The sequence below is a fragment of the Chiloscyllium punctatum genome, chromosome 7 (genome assembly GCF_047496795.1).
Source record: "Chiloscyllium punctatum isolate Juve2018m chromosome 7, sChiPun1.3, whole genome shotgun sequence".
Classification (NCBI taxonomy): Eukaryota; Metazoa; Chordata; class Chondrichthyes; order Orectolobiformes; family Hemiscylliidae; genus Chiloscyllium; species Chiloscyllium punctatum.
The window spans coordinates 66294481-66307008 of record NC_092745.1 but is presented as its reverse complement, the minus strand read 5'-3'; the positions used below and the strand labels follow the sequence as shown (position 1 = coordinate 66307008).

General features: G+C 40.2%; 1 protein-coding gene across 4 annotated transcripts in view; it reads left to right on the top strand.

Annotated features, from left to right (window-relative positions):
- The window catches only part of crb1 (crumbs cell polarity complex component 1), a 124684-nt gene that overhangs the window by 30068 nt on the left and 82088 nt on the right, over nucleotides 1-12528 (top strand). For all 4 annotated transcript variants that reach the window (XM_072573891.1, XM_072573893.1, XM_072573889.1 and 1 more), the window contains exons 3-5: nucleotides 4685-4880; nucleotides 6673-6812; nucleotides 11020-11202. In XM_072573891.1, the coding sequence (XP_072429992.1) occupies nucleotides 4685-4880; nucleotides 6673-6812; nucleotides 11020-11202 (519 nt within the window). The remainder of the gene's footprint in view (nucleotides 1-4684; nucleotides 4881-6672; nucleotides 6813-11019; nucleotides 11203-12528) is intronic.

The following is a 12528-nucleotide window of genomic DNA, read 5'->3' as shown; positions in this document are numbered from 1 at the left end:
GTTTAATTTGAAAAGTTAGCCTATTATTTCACAGAAAGTTCTTGGAATTTTACACCAAGAAAGGAACCATTTGGCTCAATGAGTTTTTGCTTCACTCTTTGAAGAATTATTGGTCCCATTCCCCTGACAGGTTTTATGTTTTCAGTTTTTATTCAAATAACATCTCAAAGTTACTTTGAATTTGCTTCTACTATCCTTCCAGCCAATGTATTCCAGATCATATCCCAGATTTAGCACATCATCTATTCATTAATTATTAAAACAATTACATAAGTCAATACCTCTATTCCAACAAGTCCATCTTGTATTGGTTAATAATTTTTAAATGCTGCAGGTATCTTTTTTTTTAAATGAGGTCTGTCAAATTATGTAAGATAGTCCAGTTACAAATTGTGCCAGTTAATTGCAGACTTTGTTTTGAAGTCTTTTTGATTCCCAACTTTGACAGCACCACTTGCATAATTCAGATGGGCAACATTGTGTCACTCTGCTTTTCACATTTCAGGGAGAAGAGGGCAAAGAATTCGGAGCTAGAAATTCCGAAGGCATAAATTTTAAAAATAATGAGGAGTAATAGACCCGCAGAAACCAAACCAAACTGCTGCGACGCTTAAACTCACTCAATAATTCACAATGACTGTATCCAATTTTTGATCGTTTCAGCAACACACACCATTACCTTTGTGGTCTTTTTCATAATGAGAGTCATCCAACATGCTTCTCACTCACTGGGGCCATGAATCAGGGAACTTAGGAAAAGAGAAGCTGTTCCCATTAGCTGATAGCACAAGGATGACAGGACATGGATTGGGGATGAGAGGAAGAACCTTTCTTATGTAATGAATGATAATAACCTGGAACTCTGCTCACAAGGGCAGTACAAGAGAAGATGAGGACGATTTCCAAATTAGATTGGATGAACTCTTGAGGGAAAATAAACTTGCAGGACTACAAAAATAGAACAGGGTAGGGGGAGACTGACTAGATTGCTGAACTATAGAACTGACATGGTATCAATGGGCCAAATGCCCTTATTCTGAACTGTAAGTATTCCATGAATCTAATTGCAGTTACAGCTGGATTGTACCCCAACCTATTTCTATAGATTCTTCATGGGCACTGCCCTGCCAATAAATATTATAAAAGGTGAGAAAGTACCAAGTAAGAATTTACTAGATTCACAAATCATCATTTTTCTATTTTTAAGAGGTACTACATAAATGCAAGTTACTGCGAGTATGCACAATTTGACAAAAGGGAATTCTGAGATTTCATCAACACTGACAATCAAAAGTAGTTTGCAGATAACATTAAAATAGGCAGTATCACAGACAGCGAGGAAATTGCAGCATGACTGGCTGGGAAAGTGGGCCGAGTAATGGCAAATGGAATTTAATATTGATAAGTGTGAGGTCTTGCATTTTGGAAAGTCAAATCAGGGTAGGTGTTCCATGGTGAATGGTAGGGCCTTAAGAAGTGTAGTGGAACAGAGGGACATGGGATTTCAGGTACATGGTTCTCTGAAAGTGGAGTCACAGGTAGACAGGGCACTGAAGAAAGCTTTTGGCTCACTGGCCTTCATCAGTCAGAGCATTGAGTACAGAAGTTGGAAAGTATGATGCTGTTCTACAGGACATTGGTGAGGCCACACTTGGAGTGTTGTGTTCAGTTTTCATTACCTTGCTATAGGAAGGATGATCCTAAACTGGAAAGAGTGCAGAAGAAATTGAAAGGATATTGCCACAATTAAACGGTCTGAGCTATAGGAAGAAGCTAGGACTTTTTATTTAGAGCATAGGAGACTGAGGGGAGATATTATAGAAGTGTATAAGATCATGAGAGGCATGGATAGGGGTTAATGGATGATACACATATGGAATGAGCTGCCAATGGAAGTGGTTGAGACGGGTATATTAACAACATTTAAAAGGCATTTAGACAAATGCATGGATAGGAAAGGTTTAGAACAGTATGGACCAATTGCAGGGAAATAGGGTTAGCATGGATAGACATTTAGTTCGGAATGGACCAGTTTGGACCAAAGGGCCTGTCTCCATGCTGTAGGACTCTATGACTGACTCTAATTCATAATGCCATATGTCCTATTATTAAAAAAGCAGGATAAATCCAACCTGGCCAATTACTACCCCATTATTCTATTCTCTATCATCAGTAAAACAATGGAGGGGGTCATCAAAGGCACAATCAAGTAGCATTTATAAGCAATCACCTGATTACTGGCACTCAGATGAGGTTTCACAAGGCCAATTGGCTTCTCAATTTATTAAAACCTTGGTTTGAACGCAGACAAAAGAGCTGAATTACAGAGATGAGGTGAGGTTGATTGCTCTTGATTCAATTCCTCCAACCACTCCCTTTCCGATATGACCATCCTTGGCCTCCTCCAGTGTCAAAACAAACCACAGCGCCTATAAGAGGAACAACACCTTATCTTCCGCCAGGGCACCGTATAACCTGGAGGACTCAACACTGAGTTCTCCAATTTCAAATAACCTCCCTCCCCATCCTCTGACTCCCTTCCCAGTCCCTCCCCCTCCCTGCCACCAAACATATTCATTCCTCCCATTGAGCAACCAGGTCATACCCTCTATCTGTCTTCACCCATCTCCACTTCACCACCCTGCCCCCGCCACTCCTTTTATCTGTGGCTCCCCCCCAGACCCACCCCTAGTCCTGAAGAAGGGTTACACCCAAAACTTTGATTTCTGATGCTGCCTGGTTTGCTGTATTCTTCCAGTCTCCTGCCTGTCTATTTTGGATTCCAGTATCTGCAGTTCTCTCGTCTCTGCCCTTGATATTAAGGCAGCATTTGAGACGGTATGGCATCAAGGGGACCCAGCAAGTCCATCAAAATCACAGAAACTGGTTAGAGTCGTATCTAGCACAAAGGAGACCAATCATCCTAATCCGAGGACAGCACTCCAGGAATTCCTCATGCTGCTGTCCTAACCCCAACCACCTTCAGCTGCTTCATCATGATCATCCTTCCATCATAAGTTCAGAAATGGGATACTCACTGATGAATCCATAACATTCAGCACCATTCAAACTCCTGAGGCACTGGAGTAGTCCATATGGATCAAGGCCTGATCAAGCTTCAGATTGACAGTGGCAAGTGACATTTATGCCAATCAAGTGCTAGCTGACAGCAATAACAAGAGAGAATCTAATCATCCTCCCATGACTGTTAATGACATTACCATCACTGGATCTTTCCCATGTCAACATCCTGGGGCTACTTCTGACCAAACATTTAACTGGACCAGACACGTAAATACTGAGACTAACAGAGCAGGTCAGAGGCTGTGAATTCTATGGCAACGTATCTCCTGATTCCCTGATGCCTGTTCACAATCTATGATGCAAGTTGGGTGAGTGCAACTCAAACCACACTCAAGAAGCTCAACACCGTCTAAAACAAAGCATCCACCTCAGTGGCAGCCCATCCACCACCTTTGACATTTACTCCCATTCACCATACTGGCAGCAGTTGTGTATGTACCATATACAAATGCAATGCAGCAACTTATCAAGGTTCTTCCAACACTACTTTCAAGCCCTCAACCTTCACCACCGAGAAGGACAGGGACAGCAGATGCACTACTGCCTGCATGCAGTCCAACATTCAGATTTGGAAATATACTAGTGTTCCTTGACTGTCCCTGGGTTAAATTCCTAGAACTTCTTTCCTAATAACACTATGGTTGTCCCTACACCAAATGGGCTGCAGTGGTTTAAGGAGGTAGCTCACCATTACTTTCTCTGTGGCAATTAATGATGAGCAACAAATTCTGATTTAGCAAATTATTGCATCCTGTGAAAGAACAAATTTAAAATGAAATTGGTATGGCCTAGCCAGACTCAAAGAGAAATTCAAATTCAAATCTTATTATACAAAATGAAAGAAGAGATGATAATATAAGGAATGAAAGCAATCCAGATTCATAAGGATCAAAGGCTCAGAGTACACCACATGTTTATATGACATGGTTATTTCGAAGAAGCAGTGATTACTTTATATCTCTCCTTTTATATTGTAATAGTATTAACTAAGTGTAAATATAAATTGTAGCTATTGCTACAGTTATACCAAAACCAGAGGTTCCCAAGCTGTCTGTTATTTACAATGCTTAATTCATATCTTTTTGTGTGTCTTATCATGAAGATGTTTCTTTTCTAAGTGCCATGATGATCGTCCCAGTCGCTGATGCTCTGTCCTATCAATCTCTTTGAGTGTTGCATCAGCTTATTGGAACTAATTTTGGAAACTACTATAAAATGGTAATACTGGATCAGCCTATTGTTCAGCACCTCTCCTGACCTGAATTCCCATTGATTTTCTGTTGTCATATTATTGTCACAGACTGCTTTCTCAGCGAAAGCAGTCGAGGCAGCAGTTCATCATGCTGGATGAGGAGCAAATGGGATTGAGAGAAGAACAACTTCCTTAGTCCTCCTGAAGTCTTCCTGTCCTTTTTTTAGACAATGGGAAAATTTGACAAATGTGAATCCCAAGTGGGATTCTAACCAAATCTCTACAAATCTTAGAGCTTCCAGATCACTGGGAAGTTGTAAGCTTAATTTAAAATAATTGAGGGTGTCCAATAGTTGACTCTTTTGGGGTACTATAATCATGTATTCATTATTGGGTTATGTATTGTAGGAATAAATTGTGAGCTGGAAATCAACGAATGTTTGTCACAGCCGTGCCTGAATGAGGCAACCTGTCACGACCACTTTGCCAGCTACAGCTGTACATGCGCACCAGGATTCAAAGGCAGGGACTGTGAAATAAACCTCGATGAATGTGCTAGTCAGCCATGCCAGAATGGAGGGCAATGTACAGACAAAGTAAATGGGTAAGTTATAAAATCAAGGCAACTGTAGGTACAGGCAACAGCCAACAAAGGACACCAGCTGCTCAATTCATGTACACATGGGCATTTACACCTGAATATACAGCAAATTGAATACAAAACAGTATGGTGCTCTCAAAAAGGGAACTGGGGTGTGTGTGAAAGGACAAGCAACTGTGCAACCCTGTAAGTGGTTAGAAGAATTTTAACTAAGGCATACAGCATCTAAATGGAGCATGAGGTAGAATATTGAGTCCATGTAAAATTGTGTGTAGAAAGCAAAGTAATGAAAGGGAAAGGAAAAATATACAAAGAGAAAGAGATAAAAGACAGAAATAAGTAAAAGTTGTGAAGGTCAATGGGTACATATCATAGAAGTACCCAGCTTCATAGGTTCTACATGTTTAAACGCTGAGACATGATATAACAAAACTTTAGGAGGAACAGAACAACTCAGGCAGCAGGTTCCTGATTTCTGGGTTTAACGGCAGATGTGGCTTGTGAAACTGGCTGTTTCATATACATTTTAATAATCGCAAACCTCATTGATATCCTCACTGTAAAATCCAAGTTCTGACTATTAATTGGTCACAGGGGGTACTACTCAAGTTTAACAAAATATTCCAAAATTTTCTGAACTTTGTGGTCATCTTGCACTTCAAATTTGCTGAACTTTTTTTAAAAACCTAAAGCAAAAATTTTGCAAGTTTGAACATAGAGTTTTCGAAAATTAAACATTAGGGACTTACAGATCTTGAATTACATTGAAAAGGCTATGATGCTGTCACTTTGTAGCTGTATAAAAAATGGAGGCAAAAGGAGGCACTTGGAAAATTTTACTTTTTGAGACAAATGGTTGCAAGTGTGAACTCAAAGTGTCAGCATTCAGTGCTTAATTTATGCCTTTAAAAGTAGCAGGAAGAAAGCATTTGCAAAATTCTTTTTATGTTTGGGACAAATGCAAACCATTTGTCACAGGGTTCACAGCATCAACTGCAAATGACATTGCTCTGTCTCCATTTGATTTACATGGGTTGTATCAAGGACCTGTAACCAGTCAGAAGGCGGTTGGCAAACACCTTTGCCATGATGATAGTAGTCATCTGGGATGCTGCAAATATATCTTATTTCAAACAAAGTCTGTCTGATGTGATAAGCTCCTGAAAGAGAACAAAGAGTGAAAGGGCTGATTGCCAGTCAGAACAGTTTACCTCAGTTGAGCTTCAGCAGAGGGCAAAGAATTATTAGTGTGTCAATAAATCATCATTTTTTTGTTACCTTCTGACTGTCTTTGATCAATTTTCATTAATTTCAAAATCTTTCCTAAAAACACTTGCTGTATCTTAGTTCGACTATTACTGCTTTAAGTGACTTAGAATATGGAAATAGTGAACTTCTGAATTTTCTACAGCTGCATATTTTCATGTATAGATTACATTTTATTCCTTTCAATGTGAAGTGGGACTACGTATTGTGTAATTTGGTAAATAAAGCATTGTCAATCTGCAAGTAATTCTGTTACGTGAGCACTGGGACATCGATAGGTGAAAGAATCTGGTTCTATTTGGTTTCAATTCAAAACTGAGAAGAATGATTGAAAATTTGCTGAGAGAGGAGAAAAGGTTTAAAATGTTGCAGTCCTTAGTCAGGCATAGATTACACCAAACAACCCAAAAATAATAACCATTGATTCCAACAATAGATTTCTGCCTAGACATTAAAAACTGTATTCTCACTGGTTACTAATCCTTAGCAATATCCAAATCAAACTAACACTATATTGATCATATTGCAGATATAGCTGTGACTGTGTGAACAGTCAATTCACAGGTGTACACTGTGACATCTATGTTCCAGCTTGTCTTTCACATCCCTGCCTCAACAACGCCACCTGTCAGGACAATATTGGAAACTACACTTGCCACTGTTGGACAGGTTTGTATGAACCCTTTAATTTATATGGCCAACAATATCAACAAAATTTGACTTACAACAAAAAAATTGTCTCATGCACATAAATTTACACAGACTTAAAATAAACTGATTTGGGGAAATTATAACCGAATAGTTTTGTGTGCATGGTGTGGTCATCTGTTTGGGGGAGAGGGAAAGGGATGAAATCTGGTGAGGCGAGTGAGACTGAGATGGGGAGGAAGAAAGCCCAAGGCCAGATGAAAAACTGAAGTAAATGAGGTGCTTAGATGCAGCAGAATGGAAGGGAAATGGGTGACTAGAGGCGATGGAGAAGGGTGATCACCATCGGCATTGTGACGACCCCAGTCAAATGGGAGAAAGAGGGTATTGTGTTTGTTCCTGAAAATGCTCAGATTGTTGCCTTGGACGACCTTGCTGCTGTTTTACAAATGGAGGGTGGAGAATTTTATGAAGGTGACTAGTGTCTCAGCCACCAGATAGGGAGCCAGTAATGGAACCCACGGTGCCTGTGAATTATGAGCACATAAAGTAGCTGACATGGAATCAAAACTTTTAGACTGGCAAGCCCTGCTCAGGCAGAGCCGCCTGCCTATTTGAGGCCCTTTTGCTGAGCAGCGCCACTGGGAATACGGTGTCTGCTGTGGGAAGTACATGCACTGGAGGCCCAGAGTCACAAAGCGATCCAGGCCTGAGGAAGTGATAGTGGGAGGAGTTTCTTAGGGCTCAGGTCACAGGGCTGGAGCTCCAAGATGTCCTCAATGTAATTCAATGTAATGATTGTAACAAGGTCATAGAATATGTGTTCCCCGATTGGGGCTGTTAATTTGGTCCAAGCTGTGATTAATCGATGGATAAAAAGAGGAATGTCAGAGATACTGACACTCCACAAGCTGACTCTGAAGAAACAGTTCTAATGTGGTGTGTAAATAAAAGCTGACTTGGTGGATACCAGCCTCTTTGGAGTTATTTCACTCAGCATCAAACTTGCAAATAACACATACTGATCTAACTTGTATACCTTAAAATGAAAGTCCATTGTGACCAGTATGTTTATTATTGATTTTTACCCGTTTTTCTCTCTGGACTTTCAGTGGGACCTAGCTCAAGTCCCACCATGATAGGGTCTAAAAATATCTGGGATTATGAGTTTAATGATAATCGTGAGACTGTTGTTGATTGTCAGAAAAACCAGCCTGGTTAACTGGTGTCCTTTCAGGAAGAAAACTGCCTAGATGTGACACGGGACCCACAACCATGTGATTGACTCTTAACTGCCCTCCTAGCAATTAGGGATGGACAATACATGCTGGCCTAGCTAATGAAGCTCACATCCTATGAACGAACACAAAAAAACTGACTCCCAACTCTTTTCACAATGTTGGCCCCCCCTCAATCAGCATTGAGTGCCTTTCAATGGGTGACCATTACTCCTATCACAACCCACCATATGCCTAGAACCATGGGAGACCATAAACAACCCAAAAGAGCCTCCTTGTCATGCATGGCTAAAGGCCCACTTGCCTGTCGAAGAGGTTTTTAAGTGAGCATTAATAGACAGCAGATGAAGACAGCTGTCCATGGGCCTTCTCACCACAGACTTAATCTGCGTGGAGGTGGGAAGGTGATAACTTTTCCATCCAACTCCATCCCACCTGACTAAATGACATTCCTACTTCTAAACACACTCAGGTGAAAGGGTATAAAATACTAGAAATGTGTGACCTGTGTTTCACTCAGGCAGACCAAGTTGTTGTAGTCACAGAACATGACTTTCCATTTGTATCTATTTGTAAACATGAAATGCTATCAGAGGGAAGGCAGGTACTTGACCTATACAAGGTGAGTCAGAAAGTGTGGTGCTGGAAAAGCACAGCTGGTCAGGCAGCATTTAGGAGCAGGACATTTCAGGCATAAGCTCTTCATCAGGAATGTGGGGAGGCCCAAGCGAGTTAAGAGATAAATGGAAGGGTTGTGGGGCTGGGGGGGAATGTAGCTTGAAAGGCGATAGGTAAATTCAGTTGAGAGGTGATGGTGATATCTCAAAGTGGGGGGGGGGGTGTGGGAGTGGATAGGTAGGAAGGAAGATAGATAGGTGGGACAGTTCAATAGGGTGGTGCAGAGTTGGAGGGTTGGATCTGGGATAAGGTGGGGGGGAGAGGAAATAAGGAAATTAGTGAAGTTGATGTTGATGCCGTGTGATTAGAGGATCCCAAGGCAGAAGATGAGGTGTTCTTCTTCCAGGTGTCAGGTGGCTAGGATTTGGCGGTAGAGGAGGCCCAGGACTTGCATGCCCTTGGTGGAATGGGAGGGGGAGTTGAAGTAGTCGGCAACAGGGCAGTGGGGTTATTCGGTGTGTGTGTCCCAGAGATGTTCTCTGAAATGTTCTGCAAGTTGACCACATCAATATTACATCTACCTACTTCTCTAGCAGTGGTTTAGTCACTGAGTAGCTCAGACACATAGCATGGGACAGTTCAATCCCTGCTCTGTGTGAGCTGGTTGTTGAGTGCAGGTCAGATTGACAGAATTGCTCTCAGTAGCATTTAATGTGCCTTAGAGGAGGAATGGAAGGCAGTTTGATCAATATAACATTACAGTCCTACTTCTTTGCAGCAGCTTTTTGAAATCAGTATATCACTGAATTAAATACCTCCTAAAATATTTTAAAGTTCATAATTTTGCATCTAAATTAAATCAGGATCCGGCTCAGTTCTACACCATAAGCTGATATATTGTAAAGTCTACAGTTACTATTTCAACAATGTCAAAGCAAAAACCACAAAATAAGTCCATGCGCATTTTGGATAAATGTGCATGTTGATCGATAATTCAAGTCTCACCTGCACAGGATCTGATTTTCTTTTCGGAATTTCAGATCAGAACACAGGTCCATTTTATGGAGTTCTTACAGACACTGGGCATATAGATAGGAGGATAAAGCTTATACGAATGTGTCTGGGAAACCTTGATTATTTTAAAACATGCTCGCAAACAACACAAGTACAAAAGGTGAATTTTATCATTTTAAAGAGTTACCTGAATCATGCAGCAATGTGAAATAAGAGCAATACTGTCTTGGTCTATCAACTCCACCATTATTAATATATCAATGTTACAGTGGGTGATTAGTAACATAAGCTGTTCCCTATCTCCAGAGCAGCCGTATGTCCTATATATCACTGCTGTGTTGGATTCTAATGAAACTATCAGCAAATGTGCATCTTATTGTTTGCCAATACTCAGACACTGTCAAAAGAACAAGTGAGGCTGAGCATTCACAAAGATAGGTTTGACAGAAGGATAGTTTTTGAGTTGAACTTTTCTTCTACTTCCCAGCCAGTACTACCAACACTCTCCTGCATCAATTTTGAAAAAAAAAACAAAGAAGTGTTTTATCCAGCTCAAAATGTAAGACAAGAAAGGTTTGTTTGGACTAAAACTAGCAGTGATGGTCAAGTATCATTCTGGGCATATCCTCTTGTGTACGTATACCTTATTCTGAGTCAAGGCTTTTCTTTTTGTGAAACGGTGAAACGTCACCAATGTAGCATACAGCAGAATGGAACATCTGATTCCTAGGTTCTGGAATAGCAATAGTGGAAGGGTGAGAGATGGAAGAATTGATGATTTTGTCACACAATACAGATGGAAAGCAGACATAGACTCAACAAAAAGAGGTAGAGACAATCAACATTAAGACAATTAAGACAGCAAGATTACAGAAAGGAGATTAAGAGACAATGTATTAAAAAGAAAAAGGACATGCAAGAAAAAGCAGAGGAAGGGTTGGAAATATGAAGCCATTCCTTGTTGCTGGGTCAAAAGAATTGGAATTGCAGAGCAGCATTGTGGGTGTACCTTCACCCCATGGACTCCAGTGGTTCAAGGAGGCAGCTCACTCCCACTTTCTCAAAAGCAATTAGAATGTGCACTAAACATGGGCCTCTTCATCCATGTCTGCACACCATGACCAAATTAAAGAAAAGGAAAATGATAAAAAGAACACCCATGCAGTTCACTGTTATTTCTGTAACTCAATTATCAAAAGTTTTTAAAAAGTTAGAATTTAGTTGCACTGCTCATCTTTTTCCCTTAAGCTCAATTTCACCTCACAACTCTCAGATGGAAATGATTGTCTCACCATGTGTTCCTGATTGGTCTATCAGTGGGAAAATTATTATAAATATGAATTTTGTGATTTATGCAGGTTTCACAGGGACACACTGTGAAATTGATATCCATGAATGCTTCAGTAATCCTTGCCTCCATGGAGGGGAGTGTATTGAGCTCTCCTGGAAGAATATGTATGGAATTGGACCAGAATTGCCTGCAGTTTTCAGCTATGAGCACGCTGCTGGCTACATCTGTAAATGTCAGCGTGGATTTACCGGTAAGCTCACATTATATTATCACAAAAGTGTATTCTTTGCTTTGTTCCCTGACAAATAATGCTCTCCTGTTGGTTTTACATGGTTTAGACATAATTAAAACTTGTTTATTTGCATGTTAATTTCACAATGCATTCATCTTTTTACTTAATGCTGCTGCCACAGTATGTATCGTGTAAAAAAAAAAATTGGATGTACATGGAGCTCTTTGCAGTGTAATTTATGGCCAAACACAACAAAATGTAGTTACGACCCTTTCAAGAGATAGTACAATAGCCAACGTAAAGCCAACAGCTAAAGTATGACAAACTATACCGGTCATTATTCCGTAACTCATTGGCTTGCCTCTCCTTGTAACCATCATTCAATTGGTGAGACATACCAAAGTTATATTGTTGGTCAGACTAGAACTATGGTAAAAGTTTGTACGGAATTAGTTATGTGAAAAAAAATCCCAAGTAGAAACTGGATGCAGTTCATTACAAAATAGATATGCTTGCAAGAGTCACTTGATATAAATGGATTAACTTCACTGTTTAGATTGTTAATGATCAGAAGCTCACTATATCTATATTCATCAGTGGCTTTATATCAGTGCAATAATTTAAATAGACTATAATAGTGTAAAACCTGTTTGGGGGATGTCTTGATTTAGTATTCCAAAGAACATAATCACTTTTACCTCAGTAGAAATATCCAAAAGAAGAAACATCTACCAAGAGTTCTCATTTACTTCATAAATCTCAGATTCTTCCAACTCGGCACCGGCCTCTGAAACTGTCCTTCCCACCTATCCACTCCACCTTCCTCTCTGACCTATCACCTTCACCCCCGAATTCATCTACCTATTGCATTCTCAGCTATCTTCTGCCCCAGCCCTACCCCTCTCCCACTTATCTCTCAGACCCCTTGGCTCACCCCCTCATTCATGATGCTTATGCTCAAAACGTTGATTCTCCTGCTCCTAGGATGCTGCCTGACCGGCTGTGCTTTTCCAGCACCACACTCTTCAACTTATCTCTCAGCAGAAGCAGATCACAACGTAGAACAAGCTCTTCACCCAAATTTATAAAATCCTAAACACAGATTAAATCAGCAGCAGCAAATTGAACAGTGATAAAACTATTGCAAGTTTAAAGAACCTCAACAGAGACACATCTTGGCTGAAATAGGAAGATTAAATCACTATTCAATCCCAGGATGACAAGACTAATTAAAATATTTCAAATGCTGATGAAAGGTATTTAAATAAATCTCAACGACATTACAAAATTGATTAGCTTCAACCTCTATTAGTGTAAATAGTATTGCAGGAAACTGGGTGAATT